At 47.3% G+C, this 26,980-nt stretch overlaps 1 protein-coding gene across 1 annotated transcript; it reads right to left on the reverse strand.

Annotated features, from left to right (window-relative positions):
* Positions 1-24,693: 24,693 nt before the first annotated feature.
* Positions 24,694-26,715, reverse strand: LOC139059530 (uncharacterized). The gene is made up of 2 exons (XM_070537950.1): positions 25,779-26,715; positions 24,694-25,283 (listed from the first exon to the last, which is right to left on the reverse strand). Exons 1-2 carry the CDS (start codon positions 26,713-26,715, stop codon positions 24,694-24,696), a joined length of 1,527 nt encoding a protein of 508 aa, XP_070394051.1.
* Between the last annotated feature and the right edge of the window lie 265 nt (positions 26,716-26,980).

Below are 26,980 nucleotides of genomic sequence, written 5' to 3' on the forward strand. Positions count from 1 at the left end.
TATGTCTCCAACTTATATTGCGTAACTTGTGACTGGATATGTCCAGATCCTCACTCCCTATCTGAACAGCCTTATATATAGGTCTTAAACAGTGAAGTAACTTGAATTGAAGCTGATATAGAGGAGCATCACATTACATGGCACTCATTCTTTGCTGCTTGGTTTGCAAATTGTGCCTTTTTCAATACTCTTGCTGCACTGTGTTGATGTTATTGTTACTAAAACATTGTGAATAATCGGAATAAACGCTATGCAATGCCGCTGTGATATTAATGTATCTTAAAGAATGGCTTGATCATTATAATAGTCAACAATTTTATTGTTAGAAATACCTCAACGAAGGCCACCCGATTTCGATCAAGTAGCGCACGATGTCTTAATGCTGCAAACAGTCTCTCCAGCTTTCATTTAATATCCCAGCCACACTCAGCCACCCTCTGTGCAACTGTGAATTTTTTATCGAATGCTAGTACCCAACACAACTGAGAGACTAAGTCGCCTGTAAAGAGAAAAAAAAATAAAAAAGAATAATTATGAAAGCGGGTGGTATCACGCATTCAACGCATGAGTCGCAACGCACAGCGCTTGAGCAGAAGAGAGCCGGCGCGGCGTGACGTAGCCTACGTCGTTCCACGTGACGCACAGGCCTGAAAACCCGTCTAGGAAGAAGAATTATGGGGTTTTACGTGCCAAAACCACTTTCTGATTATGAGGCACGCCGTAGTGGGGGCCTCCGGAAATTTCGACCACCTGGGGTTCTTTAACGTGCAACTAAATCTAAGTACACGGGTGTTTTCGCATTTCGCGCCCATCGAAAGGCGGCCGCCGTGGCCAGGATTCGATCCCGCGACCTCGTGCTCAGCAACCCAACACCATAGCCACTGAGCAACCACGGCGGGTAACCCATCTAGGAGGTGTTGGCTGTGCTCGTTCGCTCGGTTACGCCGACAACAACGCTCGCCGCAGGAACGAGTGCCTACCACCTGTGCTCTAAAACACTACACAGCTCATTCAAATGCCGCCGTCGTAGAGCAATGTAATGCGAAATCGCTTTCTAATGTGGCACGTTCTAATGTTGTTTCTGAACATGTATTCCGTGTAGACATAGCTCTACCATCAACGATCACTGGTTGATGCTAAAGCTATTGTGCTAGAGCTATATGCTATTGCTAGAGCTATAGAATTATTGATGCTAGAGCATGTGGTTGGGAGCTTATGAGGGATTCTGAGTAGGTAGCCTTCTGGCACATTCACCAACGAATTGCAGTTCACGTTTCGCGCCCAGCAGCGTAGCCGCTTTTCAACAACGAAGAAGATTAGAATTTCGAACTGACCCACTCCAAGTTTAGCGCGTGCACTGAAAAGGATGTGCTGTGGGTCGCCAAAGTGATCACTTGCTCAAAGGCATAATTCTAATATTGATTTCATCGATATTAAAATTCCCTGACATATCGCAAAAACTCGCTTTTACCCTTTCGACCAAAATTTAGGCCGTTAATTTCCCTAAAAAGGTAAGATTCCTTGCACGGAAGATCACTGCTTCGTGTAGGGACGCTCATTTTATTGCCGCATGCGGCGTACAGTTTATGTATATGGCTCTAAAAGGGATGCACATACAGTAAGTCAACTGCTTGCGATATTCATGGCGCCACCTGTGAGAGGGAGACGTAGTAACATTCGTAGAGTTTTCTTTCACGACCGCTAGGGGTAGGTTCGCTGCTATAGTGTCAGTGCCGTGGTCAGAAATTATGGGCAACGCACGACTTGGCGGAAGCTGTACTCCTGACTTCAAGCGACCTTTTAGCAATTTGTCGAAATTTTCGTAATATTTAATCCATCCTTATGCGCGTTAAATTACTCAATCAATTCGAGTAGTTATGATGTTGTAATCGTTAACTGCTCTAAGAAAACGTTGCGAGATTCGCACGCAAAGCAACTGAAGCGCAAAGAACAAGAAAACGAGTTTTACGTGGTTGATCAGCAATTCCATAGCAGAATTCTTATAATACCTAGCACTCTATCAGAAGGGTGAACGATTGCCGCCCTTGTATTTCCTCTGCTAATTTTGAATTCTTTTGGTTCTGGCTGATTTGCCTACAAAGATGACACGACCTCAAAGACGAGGACGAATGCTAACACCGCAGATAAAGGTTTGTGAATGTTCATTTAAAAATGAAATATGTAATTCGGTTTCATAAAGGTAATAAAATAAAGTCATGCCATTACTAATCTCGTGGAAGTTGATGCTCAAGAGCGCCGGTTTGTGTTGTGTGTCTCTACTGGAAGACGCACAGGATGACCCCTGGGAGGTCATATCCCTCCCCTCTCCCCAAGCGTCAGACCTGCCAGTACTTCTAACATCACTTGTCGTGCAGAAAATTTCTTCGTTCTGAAAACTGAGCGTTCCATGAACCGTGCGCTATAGCATAGAGAAAGCACAAGTGGAGAGTGTCAACCGTACGGTCCCGACTTCTACTTCCCCCCCCCCCCACCTCAGTTCACTTTTATTCTTTTCTTTTTTGTAGGCGGATTAAGAGCTGCGCGAGCTGGTAACATTCTTCGTTGCAAAGCGACAGCATTCATGAGGAGATAAGAACACAAAACTATTGTGCCTGTTGACGTCACGCTACAGACAGCGGAACGTCAGACAACGCAACGTCCGAAGCAGAACATCCCAAAATATGAGAGTCTGAAATTTTCTGTTGTGCTTTTCAACTGGGATAACTCGGATAAGCTAGCTGAGAGATGATGCACCTGACGATTTTCTTACGATTCCCTGAATTCCTCCACTCTTGCGTGCCTTGTGTTTGCTTGATGACCATTTCCTAAAAGCTTTAAGATTTCTCCGTTTGCCCTGAAGCGACCAACTGCTTGTTATGCAATGCGTCAGCGTGAGAAGGCTGTGGTGAGCATTGCGTACTCTACGGGATGCAAAATTAGGTTCACGTTTGTTTACAGAGAGCTCATAGCATGTCTGGCTTCTTGTTGCTGCAGATAACTTTTGAATCAGCAAATTTTTGTATATTAGTAAAGCAAATAGAGGATCCGTTTGCTATATAACAGCACTTAATGGAGGAGTAACACATTAGTTACCAAAACAGTAAGCTCGAAAGATTTAACAGCCCGACGCAAAGTTAGTAACTTATTGGTCTTCAGCTTTAAAAATAATATTGTGCATTAAAATGTTGCTTTTTGCAAGGTAACTGTGGTTACAAATATACGATAGTGAGTTGTTCGAGAAAATCGGTCTGCAACCAATCTGTACGTTTGCGTTCGCAATGACGCACGAGTAGCCCGGTTTTTCTTTCCTTTTTTTTCTTTTTTTTTCACAAGAAGATCAACATGCAAAATGAAGTTCACAAACTATGCGTATGTGACGAAATTCCCATCTTCCGCTATAAAAAGTTAAAATTAAATTATGAGGATCTACGTGCCAAAGCCACTTTCTGATTATGAGGCACGCCGTATTGGAGGACTGCGGAAATTTCGACCACCTGGGGTTCATTAACGAGCACCTAAATCTAAGTACACCGGTATTTTCGAATTTCGCCCCATCGAAATGTGGCCGCCATGGCCGGGATTCAGTCCCGCGACCTCGTGCTCAGCAGCCGAACACCATAGCCACTGAGCAACCACGGCGGGTGCTATAAAGGGTTCACCGTATTGGTAGAAGGTATTGGTAAAAGTTCCTGTCGTCGTATAATTTTCATCTTCCCTCAATGTAGTGCAGCCTAGTATGGATGGATGAGTTAAAAGGTTTAACCTGAAGGCACATGAATCGAGAACAGGTGTGAAAATTTTCTAAGTGCACATTGATTGATTGATTGATTGATTGATTGATTGATTGATTGATTGATTGATTGATTGATTGATTGATTGATTGATTGATTGATTGATTGATTGATTGATTGATTGATTGATTGATTGATTGATTGTATTTGAGGCCGCAAAGCAATACTGTGGCTACGAGAGACGCCGTATAGGGGAGGACTGAGGATTAACTATCCCTTTGAGGGTCGATTTTGTTCGCCATATGCGACCGCCCAGGGTCGATTTTTTTATTGCAGATTACAATTCTTCTTAGAGACTTATTTCAAAAACATTCATACGTAATTTTTTTAAGGTGACCATAAAGTGAGAAAAAATTATTTTGCGTTGGTATATATGTACTCTTTATTCGTGAATAACAACAATAAAAAAGGAAATAAACTTATAAGAATTAAACATTTGATGCCTTGTTGCACACATAGTTCAAGGCTTTGAAAAGGCGCACACGAGAATATTTCGCAAGTCTCAAATGTTCCTGCTCTTACACTAATATGTACACTCATAGCGTAATCGAACTGCGTAAGTGCGCACGATCAAGAAAACTGTGTGGTTGTGCGCTCGTCAAAAAAGGAAAACGTGTGACAAACTTCCGCTAATCTTCATCTTATGGCCAACCAGAGGCAATCAGTTTTCGCGAGTTTAAAAAAAAACACAGAAAGCAGCAGAAACGCATGCACGGTGGCATCCCTCCTATGCGCTCCCCTGTGAGCACTAAACGAGAGAGAAACCAGCGGTCGCCCTTTGAGCGATTAGTAACGAGATAGCCATCAGTTTTGCAAGCAGAAGCCAAAACCGTTCGCGGAACCAAACCCAAACCATCGCCCACCCACGCGCGCGCCAATGCGCGAGCGGTAGTATATAGACGTGCCGGAGCTAACTAGCTCTAAAACAAACCATGCAACGAAATTAGAGAGAGGGAGGCGCGCGAAAAAAATTCCCTGTATTCCCACATAATGGCAGCACATGACAAAAAAGGAAAAGTTAGGAAATTGGCGCGCTTTTTAAATGCGCAGACGGAGCCGTAAATATACGGCTTCGGCCATTTTTGGACATGTTCGCGGTGCCGTACATTTACGTCCTTGACCCTCAAAGGGCTATAACCATTTACGATGACTAGATTGCCGAGCGGATAAGAGATGTAGCTACCGGCTGCGATGCACACGCCGCCATTTTACGCCTTGGGAGGGCAGCCGAATACCTAAACTGCAGCAAAAAGGGGAATGGGCTTTTTAAGCCTAACTGCATGGAATGACCTATTACACATGCGGCACAACATACTAAACAATGCGGCATAGTACACCTAAAAAAATTCCTTCTAGCATTATGCAATATGATCAGGGAAACGCGAGTTCATGTTTTGTGTGGACAGTAACATTTAAGCAAGTAAATAGTTGTCTGCCATAAGCGAATGAATAGCTTTACACATTGGGCTACTCAGCTTTGAAAAACAGATACTTAGCTCCGATATGAATGTAATATGAAGTGTTGCGAGCACGAATGAGCTAGGAACGATCGAATGTCGTTTCTGGAACTGATGTTGGCGCACTTTCTTGTTTTTGAGCAATGATTTTGCGTCAGAAGTGCGCATTTTTAATAGCAGGAGGAGACGACTAGTCAGGGCTCGTACGTAAGCGCAATTTTATTGGACTGTGAAAGTAGGCACGATGATAAACCAAGACGTTCTCTCGCCTATAACATAGTTTCCTATATTGCGGCAAGTACAGTTGTTAAAAAGCCATTTCAATTAGTGTTTTGTTCTGACGCATGTATAACAGAATATTTCATCCGACTGCAGTTTCATAAAAGCCTAAAACACCACTGCACTTCGAGCGCAAAATTTGAACGTCAATGATCGACAGGTAGCTCGCACATAAATACCATTGCGACGAATTGCAAGATACTGTTTTATTATACTGTTGTGGGGAAAAAAGAAGCACACCCAATTGGATATCACCTAATGCGAGGACGCACACGCTTCTACTTGCAGGTATTCGCTCAGTGGCAGCAAGCTAAAAACAAGGCCCTGTGTGACATTATCGCCAAAGCCAACGTGCCTCCAGAAGCCTCGGCTGAAAGTGTAGCATCATTGGAAAATAACGGGTCACCCAGAAAGCGAGAACGTCTGTATCTAAACACGTGTATATCTAAACACGTCTAGATAAGTTCGAAATAGTAATTTCGGACATATCTAGACGTGTTCGCAACATTAGTTGAGATTTAAAAAAAAGATAGAATAATACTGAGTTGTACGTTGCTCAATCCTGAGCAGCACAAACCGCATACGCTGCCGGCACCCGACGTTGAAACACAGAGCTGGCCGACGAATACGCTTAGCGAAAAGAAGGTCAAAAGAATGGTTACCAGTAGCAAGAGGAACGAGAGACTCCTGTGCAAATAATTGCCCAAACTACTGCGTCAGGTTTCGTTAGTAACGTGTAGAGTGTGCCTGCAACAGAACTCGTATACATTATGGAGCATCATCGTAAAGTCATAAGAAGCGCCACCTGCATGAATAGATTCAGTTACACTAGATGTGCCTGATCATGCTCAGCATGCAAGACGCATCTGGGTGCAATGTCGAACGCACCCTGACTTGGTGTCGTGGCAATGGGAATGGCAATGGGAATCTAGAAGACGTTCAGTGGCGGCGTGGTCACGTGTTCCAAGATGACAGCGCCTAAGCTGCGTCGCTGTAAAAGGTGCCAACATTCACGTTTTAAATCGCCCCCTCACGCCCACTCGAAGCGCTGGCCGAGCACGCGGCTGCGTAAATTAACATCCACTAACATTACTCAGCGCAAAAGCGACGGATCCTAATGGAGAGTATGTATCGCGCCACTTGAAGCGCAAGCTTCGCCGGACGTCAGCAGGCAGGGATTCTACTCATAAAAGCAGATGTGACGAACGGGTCTTCTCCGTGGGCTACACCCCAATTATGGAAGGAACGAATTTGAATTCGTTGAACAGACAGTCACTCACCAAATACTTCGATCGAATAGCCTCAGGACATGTGAGAGAGATCTGGATTAATGCTCGGATGAACATTCTGATGGTGGACTTGAATTCTCAGGCAGTATTGGAGGCTTTGAAAGGCATTCAAGTGGTTGGCAACATTCCAGTTCGCTCATTCCGAGCGTACAGCAAATATACCTGCACTGGTGTTGTATCAGATGTGGACATTGACATAAAGGATGAAGACCTGCGATGGCTTTTATCGTCGGCAGTGCGAATCCTCGACTTCCACCGATTCGGCCACTCCCGGTCCATCAAGTTGGTCTTCGAGTCCGACTCTTTGCCAGAATCGGTCAAAGTAGGTTGCGTGAAGCACTCAGTGCGTCCATATGTGCCACGCCCGTTACAGTGCCACAAGTGTTTCAAACTGGTCCACGTGAGTACTGTGTGCAAGAATCCTACGTCGTGCCGAAGATGTGGTGGTGCTCATCAGGTAGACGCCTGTGAGACTGACGCCACGAAATGTGCAAATTGCTCCGGAGACCATGAAGCAACATCCAAGGACTGCCCCAAAATGGCATAGGAGAGGCAAATTCTGAGAAAATGGTCAGAGAGAATTCCACGCACAAGGAGGCTGCCGATTCCGTCCGCAAGAAAAGGCGCCGGTTGCGGCAAAGGCGTCGTCTCTCCCAGAGCAAGCCCCGGGGGAAAGAGGCACTTCCTTTGAGTACTTGGATGCAAAAGGTGCCACAAAGAGAGCAAGGCCGGCACACACAAGGTGCGCTTCCCCCAGTACCTCCGCGCCCGTCAAGGAAAGAAGCGTCATCCAACGTGTGTCCAACCTCTTCGGCTGTAGAGTGGCCTTCGCTACCACAAAGGGCTTCCGGAGGAGATGCGCCTTCAGCGCTCCCCAAGTGCCGGGAAGGTAATGAACGGCTTGGAAATGAAAAGGTAATAGACATGCTTAAACAGCTAGTAAACACTATGCGTATATTACTCTCCGAATTGGCAACGCCGACTGCAATATCGGTCCTCAAGGCGTTAGATGCTATGGAGCCGCTATTAGCGGCTCTAGAATAGGGGTGGCAATCATGGCTCTCACGATAACGCAGTGGACATTGGAAAAGAAGATGCATCATTCTCTTATAATGCAATGGAATGTTCGAGGTCTATGCGGCCGCATTTCTGACTTGAGGCAACGAGTCTTCAAATACTGCTTCCTAGTTATCGCGATATGCGAGCCAAATCTCACGCCGGAATTTCGCCTTTCCGGATACGTTAAGCTCTGGTCACGTGAAGTTGGACACAAGAGCAAAGTGTTAATGTGTATGCGCAGTGACGTGACGCTTGTTCGGAACACGATCACTCCACATGACAGCAATGAATCAGTGTGTGTGACACTAAAACATAAACTACATGTGTTTTCGATCAACGGCGCCTACATACCTCCTAGACAAAGATTTGAACTCTCTTACCTATCCACTGTGTTACAAAGTTCCCCAGGCACTCATGTTGTTATTGGAGACTTCAGTGCTCATCATCCGTACTGGGGAAGTGCCGCAATCAACTGTCGGCGTAGGAACTTGATGGACTTCATAGACACTGAAGGTCTGACTGTCATCAACGATAGATCTCCAACTTACATCCGAAGCACTACCTACGGAAGTTGCCTAGACCTCGCTGTTGTATCTCAGAGCCTCCTGCCCTCAGTCCAATGGTGCTTGGACATAGAAACACATGGGAGCGATCATATACCAACATATGTGCAGATGAAGTGGTTTGTGCAATCAACTGCATCTGCTGTACGCTGCACTGATTGGTCCACATTCTCTACATCCGTCGAAGAGTACTGCGGAGACATCACTTCACCATCTGATATAGAAGACATTATTGTATCATCAATGCAGAAGACAACTAAGCTCATCTGTGCACCTACATCCAGAACGGCGATTGATATTGAATATGAACGACTCCGAGCGATCCGTCGTAGAGCGGAAAGGAAGGTTAGGCGAACTCAATCGTCATTAGACCTTGTCTTATGTCGACGAGCTCAACGAAAAATACGGCGTCACCTTCAAAAAATGGGAAAACAACGGTGGAGGACCTTCTGTTCGTCTCTGGATCCTCGAAAGCCACTTTCTAGGATCTGGCAGATAGTACGAAGCCTTCGTGCCCCTCCTCATCAAAAACATCCTTTCCGTGCCCTAACACTTCACCAATGTCTGACGGAAGTGCAACGTTACTAGACTAGCTTCAGTTGTAAAACTCTCCGCCCGCGCGCTTACAGCCGGTGTCGCCACTTCTGTGACAGCCGCCAGATGGCAGCGCCGTTCCATCGGGCTCCACTGCAGACGCCTCGCCGCAGCCTTCAGCCCGTGCGCACGGGCAGTTTGCGCGTGTTTCACGCTCGCTGGCGTTCTCCCTTGTCCGAATTAGTGATACCATGAGAAAGCGGTATCCACCTACAGCAATAAGATTTATCGGGCCAGTTGGTTCATACTGTAATAAGGGTAAACTGCACGAAAGAAAGAAACGCATAGAGCGAAGCGCGGAAGCTGTGTTTTTTCCTGCCGTCTTAACGTTTCGCGCAGTTTAGGCTCAGAAGCCTGAACATTTGGCCAAAGTGTGTGATTAGGATGATCTTCATCCCCACCGAGGCTTCTCGCCACGCCAAAGAAGCGCAACAAAAAGAAAGATGAGGTCAGTCTTTGAACACACAAGCCACACGCACACAAAAATATCATCTGCTCTTCCACTCCGTGAAGATGGTTAACCAGCGAAGCTGAAACGTGCGGCCCGTGTTTATCACTGGGTTAATCTATAGGATTCATTAAAGTATTTCTGAATTATGCGGTAACACACACAATCGGCTGCGACGGAGAGAACGACGTCACTGACGGTATGCCCGTAGTCCGCCGTTGTCGCTTGCGTTCGATGTCTCGAGTTTGCTCGGAGGCGTGATTAGCTGCTTTCGCCCGATTTGCGATTATTCAAAATTAAGTTTCTTCAGAAATTAAATCTATCCGTTACGTAAGACAATGAGTGGCTCATACTGCCTTAAGCAATGGACCCTCCCACCGTAAACGCGGCCTCCCCATTACGATGACAGAAGTGAAATTCTACGCTGGAATGATGAACGGCAACGCAGCCAGCTGTGGAAGACGACGATGAACGTAGGAGCAGTGGCACGAGCGCGTGTGCCGGTCGGCACAAGGAATAGCCGAATTCATGGCCGTGGTGCTAGCATTACGCAAATTAGGACCATCAATTACGTCAGCCGTGATAGTTACTGATTCTTTATCATTGTGCTCATCCCTTACTGCTTCTAGTGATTCTCGCGTGATGAGGACATTTCAATCATTGGTACCTGGTTACTTGAGAAGCGTGCGTTTGATTTGGGTGCCCGGCCATAAAGGACTAATCATTAATGAAATTGCAGACTCTCTAGCCAAGGCATCGGTAAGTGGCCCGATTCTTCCTTGCTGCCCTTTGAATGCTTATGTAACTGCAGCTAGATTTCGCAGGAGTATCATTATACAGTCAGTATCAGGCTCCGAAATTACTAACTCTGTGGAGTACGGACATCTCCTGCACCCTTGGAACAGAGATTTTTGCCGAACACGGAAAATTGAAGTGTCTATCACGAAGCTGCGCTGCCGTATACCTGCATTGAACTTCTACCTCCACAGGTCTGGTCTGGTCCCCTCACCACTATGCTCATTATGTGGCGAAGCGGAGACAATCGACCATTTCTTGTTGTCTTGCAGACGTTTTTCTATTATAAGAAAACGACTACTCGAAATCCCGCTTCGCTCTATTGGTCTGACTTTATCAGTGCCTGTGATCCTATCTTTTGGATCCTCCATTGTTGGGTTCAGCAATAGAAATGTTTGCTTGGCGATCCAAAATTACCTCATTGAAACTAATCGATTTCCATGTTAGATTGATCGTTCTCCCTCCCAACCATAGCTTTCTTTTATTTCTTATCTTTTATTAATTATTATTATTATTATAATTATTATTATTATCTTATACCCGGTTTTCATCTGATTATTTCTTTTTTTCTCCAAGCACAAAACGTTTACTTTTAAACTCACACGCCCAAATTGTTAACTCCCTTGTTATCATTATTATTTTAGGCACCTAATTAAACCGCCCGATTCTTGGCCAATCCCCCACTGTGGGTATGTGCCACGGCCACTCAGGACAACAACAACAACAGAATCGCTCTGTTCCACGCCGAGCGAAGCGTCGCATTGCTGGCGGCACAGAAAAAGCAGCGCGCCGAACTGTCGACATCGTTCCGATAGCCGCCTATGCAGCCAGGTGCGCAGCACGTCGGCATCGTCTGCTTATATTCTCAACAAACTCGGCGAAAGCTACAGTTTCGCGGATTACACGCTTGCTGAAATTCGCCTTCAACAACGAACCACACAATACGCTGCACCGCGCGCTTAGTCCGGCCCGCCCGCGTAGCCGGCTAGTGAGGAAGTGAAGCCGGGCGCGACTGCAGCGCCACGAAGGCGCGGGCGGGTGGCGGTTCCGCGCAACGGCGCCGAGTTTTAAAACTGAAGCTAGTCTAGTAACGTTGCGGAAGTGTAGGTTGCCGAAGTCTTCTGTAAGAGAATCACCCGTGCCGATGTTGCAGCATGTCCAACATTGGATCGACCCGTGCTACCTCCTAAAGATGATCGTGTTGACCCTCCCTTCACGATGCCGGAATAGGAAGCTGCACTAGCTGCGTCGAGACGATCTTCTGCACCTGGATCTGACGGTACCTCATATACTGCTCCGTGCCACCTTGGTGTGGAAGGTCGGAAAGTCCTGCTGTCGTACTATAATGCCACGTGGTCATCCAGTACAGTCCCGAAGCAGTGGAAAACCAGCCGTTTGGTGGCCCTCCTAAAGCCATGAAAATCGCCTTACGAAATGTCACCTTACCGGCCAGTAGCTTTAGCTAGCTGTGTCGGTAAGGTGATGGAACGGATGGTGCTCACTAGATTAGAATGGCTCATAGAAAAGAATGAGCTTTATCCTGAAATGACGGCCGGATGTAGACGTGGCCGATCTGCAATAGATGGGGTCATTAATCTCGTGTCCACGATCGAACAAGACAAAAAGCGACACCGACTTGTACGAGCAGTTTTCTTAGACATAAAAGGAGCTTATGACAATGTACTGCACGAGGCCATTCTTGATGCCTTCAGTAATTTGGGCATCGGCGGCCGTCTCTACATGTGGATTGAAAATTACCTAGATGGTCGCACAGTTTTCCTGTCCACGAATGATGGCGAAACAACAAGAGACGCTGTGGTCCGTGGAGTGCCTCAAGGAGGAGTTCTCAGCCCGACTCTTTTCAATGTTGCCCTTATTGGCCTTGCGGAAATAATTCCTGATACAGTGCGCATCAGTACCCACGCAGACGACACATGCATATGGGCATCCGCAGTCACGCGACCACAAATTCGTGTCAGATTACAGCGAGCTGTTCTTTGACCTCTTAGTGCCTGCAGTGCCAAGGACTGGAACTGGCCCTAGATAAGTGCGCTGCGATAGCGTTTCCATGGAAGCTTATGTGTTGGTATCCAATTATGATCAATGGAAATGCCATCCCATATGTCCCCCACCACAAATACCTCGACGTTGTCATTGACCGCGGTGTTTCATGGTTGAAACATGTGGCAATGTTAAAGAAAAAATTAACTGGGCTTGCTCATTTTTCTCGCTTTCTGGCTGATATGAAGTGGGGTCCATCTGAACATTCGCAACTCCGGCTCTACCAAGCTCTCTACGTCGGATACATTCGGTATAGCCTGCCAGTTTTGTCAAATATGAGCCCGTCATGTTTGCGTACGCTGGAAAGTGCCCAGGCACAGATGCTGAAAACATGTCTCGGTGTTCCACGTTGCACCTTAACCCACGGAACAATTGAGGAGGCTCGCGTCACCACTTTACCTGTCTATCTACGATGAGAACGTCTTCGAGTATTCCTGCGACTGCTGTGCCGTCATGGACGCCATCCCTTATCGACACTTCCCGATGTACGCCGGGACTCCACTTTTTGAAGATCCGTTAAATGGCAAGAATCTGCCATACCAGCATACTTTGCCCCGGCTGACATTCCACGTATGCCCTGTAAGATGTGGAGTCGTGGTTGTAGGACGATCGGAAGAACTTGGGGCGACAGGACTAGGCGAGCAGGGTTCATTTACAGTATTTACATTTGAGCATGAGATACATTTACACAGTCTAGCCTGACTCCCAAATGGAGCCCGCAGCACGAAGCATACAGCAAACGAGCACACAGCTCACGACTACATTGACGAGCACAGAGCACGACGACGAGCGCACCTAGCACCCAACAGACAGTCGTTTTTAAACACTTCGTGTTCCCTAGATCCCTAGGCGACGCAAAACGTTCGAGGGCATCGTAAACAAGCCGCCTCTCTGCGGGACGGTTTACACACACACGTACGCACAGTTTTCACTGCCGATTAGCAGCGTCAAACGTCAGCGCAGTCGACCCGCCGCTTGCCCATTATCTTGAGTCTTGAAAAGCGCATTGGTTCCCTGAGCTGGCCACGCACCGTGGCCACCGGTTGTCTCTTGTCCGGTGCCTCTAAGTTCAAGAGCGGACCTCGCACAGTGGCCTCCGCCGCTGCCCATTGTCTGGCGTCTTCAAATGCTCGTGAAAAGGCACCGCAAGGCACCTCCTTCCAGGAAATCCCTCTGCTTCAGTCGAACCGCGACGGCGTTGCCGATTTCACTGACAATAGTTGATCCGCCGATCGCGTTTACTCATAGCGGCGCAGAGGGGTTTTTGATGCGCCACCTCGGGGTCCCTACGAAACGAGTCACCGCGGCGAGTGTTGAAGGCTTCCATGGTACACTGTGTGTACACTAAAGCCTACAATAGGCTCTACAGTAATCTCAGCAGAATACAATTTCACTGGCTTATATCAAACGCAGCTCCGTATTATCCACTGGTACCTGCGCTTGGTTACAGCGTACAGCCCAGATTAACAATTTTTGTCTATTGCCAATCTATAGACGGCATGTAAACCTGAAGCAATAAGAATATTACAGTATTGGCTGTTTCCTACTTCATCTCACGCCTTACCACATTCGGTATACGGGCTGTTCGCACAGGTTAACATGTTCTTTGGTAATGTCCCACCCTATGGCTTTCACCGGTGGTGATATAGGAAACCGTGGAAAATAATTTGAATTGCAAAGAACTATACGAGGTGTTTCGCTTAGTTTGAGCCACACTTTAAAATATGAAAATGCTACGTAGCTGGAGAGAACGAAGGTAATGCTGTTTGTCATTGCTTGCAGATACTTAGATTATGTTTTTTTGCATTCCGCTGATTAGATAATTATTATTAATTTATTTCTCAATTATATGAATTAGATGAAAATTCTAAATGATAACATTGTACACCAACAGTAGGAACTCCCGATACAGCTTTCTGTTGCTCAACATGCGCTCCATAGAAGTGTTTATCCGAGCGTGAAGAAGCCCGCGATTACACGCAATGTGACTCGAGCGGCCGGTCGCGCAGCAATATATATATATATATATATATATATATATATATATATATATATATATATATATATATATATATATATATATATATATATATATATACACGTGAATGTGTGCATGTGCCTGTTTGTGAAGAACCACGTAGAGGGGGAATAGACAAGAAATATACACCTTATCGACTTTGTTCTATTGACCGTCTATAAACTGCGAATAGAGAAAAATAAATAGAGGCTGTATCGACTTTTGTCTATAGGTAGTCTATAGAGGGAAGGTAGACAAAAAAGAAACAAACACCATATCGACATTTTTCTATAGACTAAGACTGCGAATAGACAAAAAGAAATAATAACCTTATTGACTTTCGTCTATAGAAAATCTATAGACAAATAATAGACAAAAATAAATAGAGACTGCATCGACTTTCGTCTGCAGGTAGTCTATAGAGGAGAACTAGACAAAAAAAACACCTCGTCGACTTGTTTCTATAGACCGTCTATAGACTGCGAATAGACAAAGAGACATAGAAACTTTATCAACTTTCATCTATAGACACTCTATAGACTTTGTAGCAAGAAAAGTCCAAATCTAAAGAAAGGCAAGGTCGTCAATAAAATGTCTATAGACTTTCTATAGACAGTCCAAAGTCATTTTTGTAAGTGGAGGCAGGGTCCGAAGTCATTTCATCAATATATACTGTTTGATGCCTGAATTATAATTATGCCGCTAGCCATGCGAGCAACGTATCATTTGTCAGAATAGGTTTAAGTTTCAAAAGCAGTTTTTCGTGGCACACTCTATCAAATGCTTTCTCGAAATCCATAAATATCATGTCCATTTGATTACCGCTATCTAATGGTGCTTCGCGGTCATGGACTCTTCTAATAGTTGCGTTACCGTGGAATGTTTGCGACGGAAACCATGCTTTCGGCTATCGATATTCTTTTCGACTTCATCTTTAGAATGTTTTTATGAAAATTGTCAGTCTCTGCTTTGGAAAAAAAACTTGGCACATGGGTGCGATTTTTGCACGCGCACGGCTGACGTTCTGCTGCACCACTTTCCACGCTAAAAGCTCGGAGCGTCCATGGATTCCAATTGTGGAATCCATCGACTGCGATAAGCAATTAGTAGACAGCTGTACGAAGCAGGGATACTTGCTTTGTCGACCGTATAAACTTGTAAACACTCGCTTGCTAACTGAATCAACAAGCATGGTGTCACGCACGCACAGCCAAACATGAACACATCTCGCTCGATGACCGCGGAAACTCGCTGCCAAAACGCTGGAGTGAGGAAGCGCGGCAGCAGCAGCGAGGGAATTGACTTTCGTACTGCCTCTCGCTTCACCGCGAACTGAGCAGCGAAAACAGCGCACACGAAGCTTTCGGCACTCGGCGAGCACTCAATCCTATCGCAGATCGCTTTCAAGATAGGGCCCGCATGGCCGTGCATGGCGGCGCCATACGCAGCAGCCGCCGGAGTAGAACGAACCCCCGTCCTGCCCCCGCCTCCATATGCCTAGCGCGCGGCGGAAGACGGCGCGCTTCCTCCTCGATTTGCTGCGATGCGCGTGCGAGATTGAGGCGCCATCATTGGCTCACACTTGCACGCTTTCCCACGCACACACAGCACACTTCGCGCGGCGACGATGTTATCGCCCTTGGACTTCATACGAAACATCACAACGATGGCGACGCCGATGGCAGGAATCCGCCTCGAATGTCCACATTATGGCTATCAGAATGAACTATGCATCTTACAATTTTTCACGCGCGTCGTCGCACGTTTTTACAGCAGTCGGTTACGGCAGCTTCACTTCCATCGTTTTGTGCACTTCATTCTTACGTGAAAATCTTGCGTAGTTTTGCATAGCAAAAATATGGCGTTTTACCTCTCTAGACCCCTTTCCTGCATTTAATAATTTACTATTTCATCGTCAGTAAATCGCATATGTGAGCAAATATTAAGCGAAGCGTTATATGGATAATATGCGTACAGTACTGAGCTGTTCTTAGTTCCAACGGTAGTTTCCCACAATAAAAACGTGTGAAGCTTACGTGCTCTGCACTATTTTTAAGTTTTTTTTTATTTAGTTTAATTATTACTTACCTGATGCATATTGTTATCTTCAGTGTCACCTACAAATGTCTTTTCAGTTTCTTGCTACTATTTACTGTGCAACACAAAGTAACCACAGTGTAACAACCCTTACTCAATGCCCTGTACAGGACCTGTAACGTGTAAAACAATAAAATTTAACTGAAAACGTAGAACATGTCCATATTTTGATTACCTTTTTTGTTTCTGTTATTGAAGACGAGGTCCAGTGGTAAATTCTCAGCCGCGAAGGCCAAGTTAAAGTGGTTCTTTAAGAGGAAGTTTTAGCTCGGGCCCAACTCCGACGCGGCCTATTCAAGTAGATGTAAAACGCACAAACGCTTTTCTGAGAAAACCACTGGATCGATTTCAATGAAATTTATTGAATTTGAGGGAGAGAGTCAAGTTCTAGGGACTGTTGGAAACGAAATTTCGATTGAGGGCCTGGATGTTGTGAAAAAAATTTCCGAAAATGTGAAATTACTTACTAATAGAACCGCGAAGTTTACAAACTAATAGCTCCGCATCAAGAGCAGATATCGCGGTTCTGTAAACGTCATCCATTAGATCATTCAAAGCGTACAAACTCGATATGTCTATTTATTTTTCACTTTAATTCGTTATGTTGTCGACAAGGGTTCAGCAGAAGCAGTATTTCCGTATTACTTAATTTTTGGGATTGCTTAATTTTGTCCGCTTTAGATGTACTATTATATGAAATTCACAAAAGTGTCATATAAATGTTTATTGCTGAGTCAGAGTTGTAAACTTGATGGTTTCGTTTTCTGAAAAATTGCTATTTTTGCCAATATTTATAAAAAAATTTAGGACCTAGAACGAAAATTCGAAACCAACAGTCACTACATTTTAAGTTCTTTTTCTTTTAAATGAAAGAAGCCTCGTCAAATTCGGTGCAGTGGTTGCCGAGAAAAACGAATTCTCCTTTTACATGTATTTAGATAGGAGCACCCGAGCTAAAGCTTCCTCTTAATGCAGAAACAGGAGAGCACCACGCTTTATATATATTTGGAGTCTTTGAAGTCTTAAAAGGTTGGGAGAGTTTGAAGGCGAAATCACTCATATGTTCGAACAACTTGGACTATTGTTATGTTATTTTAATTTTCTTATTTTTCACTTTCTTCTGTCACTCTCCCAGCTCCTTTCTTTCCCCTCTCCCCATGCCTTGTAGAGTAGCTAGCATCTAGGCGAATACCACATTTTCACGATTCTCAGGCGCACATTTTGTGAATAAAAACTGCCTTCCACTCTGCATGCACATTGCAATCGTAACTAATTCTACTCAAAATCAAAAACGAAGCGAATTAATGCTAAATAAAGCAAGTTCGATCCAAGGTAGCTATGCCAGACTGCTATCGGATGGACGGTCCTCTTTTATCCCTTGGTTTTGCGGCCAAGATTTTCCAGCTTGCTGTACGTGTGACATTTCTAATGCATCGGATGGAACTCAATATGACTTTCTGTGGTCGGTAGACAGCGAAAAGGAAATGTCATCGGACTCCGATCGCAACTAACGGCTAAGATTCAGATGTGTGCGTGTCTGTGTGCCTTTGTATGCTCGATAATGTTGTTTCAGCACGGTACGCGTCGACTCAGGTTTCTTTAATGAGTGCAGATTTTTGGGCTAGTTGGTTCTTTGCATCAGTTGAAGTCATAGCGCTGGATTGACACGGACAAGAGAGACGACAGAATGGGTGCACGTCCTGTCATCTTTCTTGTTCGTGTGAATCCAGCGCTATGACTTCAATTGATGCTGGTTTCTTTGCTTGATGTGGGTGGTAGAAGCAGCATCAATTTTTTTATATATTTAAGCGATACTATAAGACTACGTTACAAGCGGGGGCACGGTGGAATCACGCAAATACGGTAATTCTAAACCGGCAAACACTTCTGTTTCCTCTCTCTCTCTCTCTCTCTCCTTTTTTTTATCGTGTATGCAGATAAAATTTTCGACGGAGCTTCGTGAGGAGACCATTAAGCTACATGCAACCGCAGGATGTGAGTTTGTAGTCAGCAAACCTCTGTTGCTTAAATTTATTTATTTATTTATTTATTTATTTATTTATTTATTTATTTATTCATTTATTTATTATACATACTTTCAAGGCCCTAAGGCACTACAGAAATGAGTGGTACATAACAAAGCAATGTAATATGCAGACAATGGTATGCAGACAACGTTAATACAGAGGGTGGTAGACTGCTGTTTTGAATGAAGATATATCTCTGATCTGAATGATGTAAGCAGGAAGGTGGTTCCAGTCGGCACTTCCTTATGCGGGGTAAAAAACAATCATGATACTTGTTTGTTCGGGAGGATGGGACGGCAACTTTATATCTGTGCTCGTAATGGGATGAATCGTAGCAAGGTGGGGTGATAAGTTGATTCTTGAGCACGTGGTTAGAGTGATAAACCTTGTGGAATAGGAAAAGACGAGCACATGTGCGGTTTAATGAAAGATCTGGCAGATTGAGTTTTTTTTTTCATACATGTAACACTGGAATGGCGGGAATAGTTAGATAAAATAAAGCGAACTGCTCGATTTTGAATTGCTTCAAGGTTTACGGTTAGTGATGCTTGATTGTTATCCCAAATGGCAGATGCGTATTCAAGTTTTGAGCGAACTAGAGTTTTGTAGAGTGTCAATTTTACCGAAGTAGTAACGGTAATAAAGTTACGACGAATATATCCTAACATGCGATTAGCATTAGGAATAATATAATTAGTATGCGTATTTCATGAAAGATCATTAGTTCTGTGAAGGCCAACATATTTGTGAGCGTTAACAGACGCTAATGAAGTGTCATTCAGTACATTTCGACACTGATTGCTATTGGTGGCCGTACGTGATATGCGAATTGATTTACACTTGTTAGCGTTCAGTTTCATGAGCCATTTCTTAGACCAGAGTGATGCATTGTGAAGATCTCCTTGCAGTTTATCTGAATCATCAGGGTTAATGATCTTTCGGTATATTGCGTAATTGTCTGCGAACAGATTAATTGACGATGACGTTACACAGTTAGGGAGATTATTAATATAAATCAAGAATAGAGGCCCCAAGACGGAGCCTTGTGGCACTCCGGATGTAACTGCTGACAAAGCTGAGGAATAGTTATTGGTTGTGACATACTGAGTTCGATTAGACAGAAACTCCTTAATCGAAGACAACACATATGAGTCAATATTAAGCTGATCAAGTTTATAGATAAGTACGTTATGACATACGATGTCGAAAGCTTTGGCAAAATCTAAAAAAATACAGTCAATATCGAATCCTTCATCGAAGGCGGCAAACGAGTCGTTAGTGAAACAAAGAAGTTCAGCATCGCATGAAAAAGTTTTTCTAAAACCGTGTTGTGATGGATGGAAGAACGAGTTGCTTTCCAGGAAATCGATGAGGTGAGAATATATTACGTGTTCTAAGAGTTTGCATGGAATCTAGTTAATGAGACGGGTCGGTAATTCTCTGGACATACTGCGTTACCTAATTTATGGACTGGAACCACCGTTGCCGTTTTCCAGTCTGAAGTAAGCGATAAGCACTTTACTGACTGAGTATAAAGTTTAGGTAGAATAACAGTGGAAAATAATGCAGTACATTTTTAACATTTTGAATTAATAAGATCAGGACCTGCAGAAGCTGAGACCTTTTGATTATCAATCAAACGGTTAATACCAACCCAATCAAATAACATGGGATCCATAGCACAAAACAAGAAATTAGGAACATTTGGTAAATTGGTAAGGTTATCATCACAAAGAAAGGAGGCAAACACTTCATTTATCACAGTGCAACACTGCTTTTTGTCAACATCGCTGCCATCTACATCAACTAAATGCATGGAGTCAGCTTTCTTCTCGCCAACAATACTCGAGAATTTACGTGGTTAGTAAGAACGGTGGCAATGTTTTTTTTTGGCATTGCTAGCAGCATAAATGTATTCGCCTTCTACACAGTGGTAAGCATCCCAGCGATCGGCAAGATAGGTTTCTTTGGCACGACGGAAAATACGTTTCTTTTTGTTGCGTAGTCGCTTAAGGGAATTATTAAATAAAGGTGAGCGTGCGTTATAAGAAATCTGCCTTCGAGGTACATACCAATTAATTAAGTGGAGCAATTTATTTTTGTAGAGCTGCCAGTTTTCTTCGACAGCGCGTTCATCAAATTTAGTAAGGCAGTTGCTGGTAAACGTTTCCAGTTCACCGGTAATTGAGGGTATGCCAGGGTCTCTTGGTAGATACATGCATTTTCAACATCAGAGAGAGAGAGAGAGAGAAAGCAAGGACAGGAAAGGCAGGGAGGTCAACCAGAAGAGTATCCGGTTTTCTACCCTACACTGGGGGTGGGGGAAAGGGGAATAGAAAGAAGAAGAAAGGGAGAGAGTAAGCACAGAGCACGTGTGGGAGGGACACTATGCACAGGGACACTATAAACGGTCTCTTAAACCGGTGTACCTCAAGTATTGCAGTAATGCACGATTCGCTTTTCGTGCCAGTGACGGGTGTGGCCACGGTCCGAGTATCTTTGACTCGGTGAAAGGTCGTAAGTCTAGTCGGTGTAAAGTTTCCTGCAGAGAGAGGCGTTGTACATCGTAGCGGGGGCAGGTACACAATAGGTGCTCGATGGTCTCCTCGCATGCACAGGAATCGCACATCGGGCTCTCGGCCATTCCCAAACGAAAGGAATATAGTAGTAGTATAAGACTTTTATTCAGCCAAAAATTACAGGCCGAGCATATCGACCGCCTGGGCGGCCAGTCGACGCTGTTCTTCTTCACCTTCAGCGCCAAGCCAGTCGAGCCAGGTGGTGATGGAAAGCGAAGGGGGAGGGTAGGAACTTGATTGCTGAGCAGTCGGACAGTAGAATAGGCAATGGGATAGGTCTGCATAAGTAGACGGGCAGTTGGGACAGGAGGGGTCGGAGCGATAGCGATAGAGAAAGAGGCGGGAAGGGGTAACCAGTGCATTCATTTGGATGTGCCGCAGAAGGCGAGCCTCCGGCACAGTGAGTGATGGATGAGGGGGAGGGTAGAGGCGCTTGTCGAGACGGAGCTGGAGGTAAACTTCCTTGATAGTGCGGCGCAGGGAGAGTCCCCCAGAATCCTGCGAGGGCCCCGACCAGGGGATCAACGGTGCCCGGTTAAAAACATCACGGGCGAGCTGATGGGCCAGCTCATTGCCGTCAATCCCCGAATGCCCAGGGACCCAGCGGAGGAAAACGGTGGAAGGTTGCAGTGCGGAGACCGCTCGCTCGACCTCTTGTTGGAGTGAATGGGGTAGGGTGCGGTTCTGTATGTGGCGAATGGCGGCTTGGGAGTCGGTGTATATCGTGTACTCTGGGAGCGAGGGCAGGGAGGGAAATGATTGTAGGGCATGTACAATGGCAAGGACCTCGAGAGAGAGTGCATCCGGAGGGTGTAGGTACGGCCCACTCGTGTGAGTTGCAGGTGCTGGGAGGTGGGGATGGTAGATAGCGTAGCCACAGGAACCTCGAGGGGCTATGAAAGAGGCATCCGTGTAGGCTACTCCCTGGGTAGTAAAGAGGGGGGAATGATGCTGCGCGGCCGCGTGACGACGGCCGGCATGCAGGACAGGGGACATATTAGACGGGAGGGGGAGAATGCGAAGATTGGGCGCCGGGGTGGATTTTGGAGAGAAAAGGAGGAAACGGGAATGGGAGAGATACCCGCCTGGGCCAGTAACCACTGACCCTGACGGGTAAGAGAAAGCCGGGCAAGCTGGGAGTCACGGTGGAGAGAGAGAAGAGAACGAAGAGGGTGGAAGAGGCCTGTGGCAAAGAGCTTAGCAGTGGAGGTGGTGATAGGGAGGTTGAGAGCTGCTTTGTAGAGGCCAACAAGGGCGGTTTCGAGGGTGTTAAGCTGAGTGTGGGTGAAGGAAACGTAAGGCACAAAGTACAGGCACTTGTTGAGGGCGAGCGCATGGGCAACTCGGCACGCATGAGCCTCGTGGAGGCCCGAGCGCCGAGTGACCACGCGCCGCAGGAGGTGAGTTACCGAGTGACAAGTCCTGACCGCGTGGTGTAGGGCTTGCACATTCTTGGCTGCATGTAACGGGAAGCCAAGAACTTTGCATTGGGGGACAACAGGAATGGGAGAGCCGGAAAGATGTAGGGAGATTAGGGCGTTGTGGGAGCGCTGGTATGAGGAGTAGTTAAGAAGGAGAAGCTCGGATTTCTCCGGAGCAGGTGACAAGCCAGCAGTGGGGAGAAAGGAGTTGATGAGATCGAGGTCACGTTGCAGGGTGTCCTGTACGTGACCGGGAGAACCAGACGAACACCAGAGGGTGATGTCGTCGGCATAAAAGATGTGGTGGAGGTCAGGAATCTGGGCTAGTTGGGAGGCGAGAGGGGTCATAGCAAGATTAAAAAGGATAGGAGAGAGAACAGCACCTTGAGGAGTGCCACGGGTGAGCGGGTGGTGATCGGACAGATGTGTGTCCACTCGGAAACGAGCCACTCGGTTAGATAGAAAGGAGCGGAGATAAGAGTACATGCGGTGTCCGCAGTCTAGGGAGGAGATCTGAGACAGGATATGGTCGTGGCACACACCATCGAAGGCCTTGCGGACATCAACAGTCACAAGAGCGTGGATCTGGCTGGGATTGGGTGAGAGAAAGGTGTCCTGGAGGATCAGGAACATGTCCTGTGCACAGACGCGCCGTCGAAAGCCGATAAGAGAGTGGGGGAAGAAATCTTTCGCTTCAATAAGATCAGAGAGGCGAGTCAAAGCCATTCGCTCAAGGGTCTTGCCAACACACGACGTCAAGGAGATAGGGCGAAGGTTAGAAAGGGAGGGAGGTTTGCCCGGCTTCGGAATCATAGAAATAAGAGAGGATGTCCAAGCGCTCGGCAAGCAGCCGCTGTCCCAGGCATTGTTGAAAGTCTGAAGGAGGAATTCCTTGGAGTGGTCGGGGAGGTTGCGGAGTGTAGTGTATGTGATGGTATCCTCACCGGGAGCCGAGCGAGAAGCATTAGCAGCCAGGGCAGCTTCGAGCTCCCGGAGAGTGAAAGGGCGGTCGAGGTCTGGGTTAGGATCGCCAGAGTAGGCTGGGTAGGAAGGTGTGAGAGGGGGTGGGAGATACAAAGAAGTGAGCTTGTCAAAGACCTCGGAGGGAGTCCCCTGAGTGAGGGCTTTTGCTAGAGTGGGAGCAAGTGCAGGCTTCGTACCTAAGAAAGATTTAAAAAGGGACCACGTGGATCGCGAGTGTAATGCAGAATCGAGGCCGTCACAAAGCGCACTCCAACGAGAATGCTCGAGGGACGTGCCATGGGCGACTATCTCGGCCCGCAGAGCAGCAATCCGAGAGGAGAGTTGGGCATTCTTGGGTTGGGAGCGCAAAGAACGTTGGAGACGTTTCATCCGACGCCATAAACGGAGAAAGTGAGGATCCGGGTCTGGGATAGGATGCCGTGAGCGAACGCGACGGCTACTGGTCGAAAGCGCAGCGGAGATGCGCGACGTCCAGTCATCGTAAGATTCAAAGGAGGCGGAAAGGAGATTAGTGCGAAATGCGTGCCAGTCAGTGTGAGTGGTTGAGTGCGATCGAGGGATGTGGGAAAGTGAAGCGGTAATATGAATGAGGAAATGGTCGCTGAGGAGTGTTTCAGCTGTGACCTGCCAGTGAAAGGAAAGGGAGCCCCGAGAGAAAGAGAGGTCGGGTGTCGTGGAGCGCTGTGAGACAGTGCCCGCTCGAGTAGGGGAGCCAGGGGTATTAAGAAGGGTGAGGTGGCATTCCTGGGCAAGACAGTGGAGAAGGCGGCCGGGCTTGAGGGTCTGGGGGTAGCCCCAGAGCGTGTGAGGGGCGTTAAAATCGCCCCCAAGGAGGAGATGGGTGGTGGCGGGAATAGAATGAAGGAACTTGCCCAAGGCAGTGAACAAAGAGGATGTGGCAGGGGGATTATAGAAAGACATAAAGGCGAGTGAGATGCGCGATGAAGGTCGGTAATACACAACACCAACTAAATATTTACGGAGGCTGGAGGGGATATCAAGTGGCTCGACGAGGACGTCGCTGCGTACATAAATGGACGCAAGCGGCGTGCCCGTCGTGGCATGGTAGGCGCGGTAACCTGGGACGGTGCGGGCCGTCCGAGTCTCCTGGATAAGGAGAAAATGGGGCAGGGAAGGGCGGGTGAGGAGATACTGGTGGAGGGGGGTCTTATTGTGGCGAAGGTTTCGACAGTTCCACTGCACAATCTCGAGGTCCTCTCCAGGCGCCATGTTTACGATAGATTAGAGGTAGAAGAGTTTGCGGGGACACGTTCCTTCTTTTTGGCCGGGGGCAGTGACTCCTGGAGGGAGCCCAGCATAGAAGCGAATGATTCCAATTGCTTGGATTGGGTTTGGAGGGTGGTGAGGATCTGGACAATAGAAGTTTCGAGCTGAAGCAAGCGAGTGTGGTGTGCAGTGGTGGTGGTTTCTACCAGGTCAGCCAATGGGGCGACCTGGGCGTTAGGGGACGGGGTGATGAGCGTGGCAAGGTGCTCATTTAGCTTGGTAAGCTGGGATGTAAGAGAGGAGGTTGTTGTCTTTAGGGTTTGTGTCAATGCGTGGATTTGCTGTTGTAAATCTTGGGAGATGCGCTGTTGTTCGCGCTGGTGACGCTCAAGCATTGTGAGCCGGAGATCGAAGGAGCGGTTCTCGTCAGTCAGGGATGGCGAGGGTATAGTAGAGGAAGAAAGGGATGCTTGCACCGAGGGCCCTTTGACTATAGCGGCGTAGGAGCCTGGAGGTGATGGAGCCTGACTTGACCGAGATGCATGATTAGCGAAGGAGGCGGAAGAAGGGGTGGGCTTCATGGCCCTGCGCAAAGCTGTGCGACGGAGAAACGCGGCTTTGGCACACTCGCGTTGTTTAGCGAGGAGGAAGGGGCAGGTGGGGTCGAGAGAGGGATGTGTGTTTACCTGGCAATGAATGCACCATGGTTGGGCACACGCGTGAGCGGTAGTATCTGCGGGTAGGGGTGCAGCACAGCGGCGGCACTTGGCCGGAACGTCGTGCTGAGGGCATTGGTGAGCACGGTGTCCCAGAGCAAGACAACGGGTGCATGTGGGGGGCTTAGGCTTATGAGGGCGGCATCGGAAAGCGACGCGTTTAAAATATACGAAGTGGGGTATGACGGTGCCAGCGAAGGTTATGAGCACTGATTCTGTGCTGCCCATCATACGAGCAGCGAGAATATCAGTCGTGTATGATTCAAGGTCATGCATGAGCTGAGTAGGAGTAAAGTGACCACCAACGTTATGAATGACGCCGAGGCAGGAAATGGGAGGATTGGGGGCATATGTTTTGACGGTGATTGGCTTACCGTGGAGCTGAAGATGCGTGAGAGAAAGTAGGAGTTGGGCGGTGAGAGGGGAGTGTGTTTTCAGAAATACAAGGCTCTGAGCTGGCTTGGCCTGAAGGGTGATCTCTGCGCTGGTTTTGGAGGAGAGATGTGCGGCGGAGACGATGGCGGCAAGCAAGTCGTAAAGAGGCAGCTTGGGAGTGAGGGTACCGGGCGGAAGTTGGATCCCAACTGAGATGAGCTCGGTGCGAGGGCGGGCGGCGGAGGCAGGTTTGCGGCTGGTACTGACGGTGCTCCAGCCGCTTTCTAATGATGGCGTATTATGGTCGTTGTCTGGGGACGACGTGAAATCCATCTCCGCCGACGAGTCGTCAGCCGGGTACACAGGGGTCAAGGAGGTAGGGGCGACAGAAACACATCTCGAAACATTGGGAATGACGTTGGTGGGCGTAGAGTTTGCACTGTCCAGCACGGCAGAAGTGGTGGATCCGGTGGGAGCGGCTGCAACAAGCGCGTTCAGCTGCGATTCTGATGTCTGATTGCAGCACTTTACAACAGGCGCCAATGTGGCCGGAATAGACGCGGCGGCATCCGTGGCGGCGACGGTGAACGCTGCAGGCTGCGACACGTTTAGTGGTCCGAGACTCTTGGCGTCGCTGACAGCGTGGAACTTGGTCGTAGGAGGCATTGAGGCGACGAACGCCGACTGCGACGCGGCGGTCGAGTCAGAGCTCTCAGCGTTGCTCACAGCGTTGAACGTGGCCGGAATATGCACGGTGGCGTGTGCGGAGTGCAGGAACGCAGCCGGTTGAGGCAGGGCTGCCGGCTTAGAATTAGGCACGTCGCTGGTAACATTCAGCGTTGACAGAGTAGGCTCAGTGGCACCGGCGGCGGTAGAAGAGGAGGCCAGCGGGGCATTGGTGGCTGTCGGCTGGCGGGTCTTCGTGAGACGCTGCATGTCAGAGGTGCAGGCGCGGCGAGTTAGGGCTAGCGCGGCGCCGCGCCGCTTCGTAGATTTGGAGGGGCCTGGAAGGCCAGCCTGGCGTCGGACCGGGAGTCGTATGGTGTCCACTTGTGGCGGAAGTCTTCGTGAAAAGATGAAGAGTAGACCCAGGGGCGGGCAAGGCCCTGGACCGGGCCAAGGACGGGTGAAAACGGAGCACGATATGCAGCCAGATCAAAAGGAATATGAGTTTGTGAATGCTACTCCAAGCCACAAGCGG

Source organism: Dermacentor albipictus, chromosome 4, assembly GCF_038994185.2.
Source record: "Dermacentor albipictus isolate Rhodes 1998 colony chromosome 4, USDA_Dalb.pri_finalv2, whole genome shotgun sequence".
Lineage (NCBI taxonomy): Eukaryota > Metazoa > Arthropoda > Arachnida > Ixodida > Ixodidae > Dermacentor > Dermacentor albipictus.

What these genes read in the sequence shown, in the direction of transcription:
- LOC139059530 (XM_070537950.1), bottom strand. Translation starts at nt 26,715, where the DNA reads ATGCAGCGTCTCACGAAGACCCGCCAGCCGACAGCCACCAATGCCCCG. An exon ending in CACGCATCTTCAGCTCCACG is followed by an intron (nt 25,284 to 25,778) that starts GTAAGCCAATCA and finishes TCCGTCGCACAG; the next exon opens with CTTTGCGCAGGGCCATGAAG.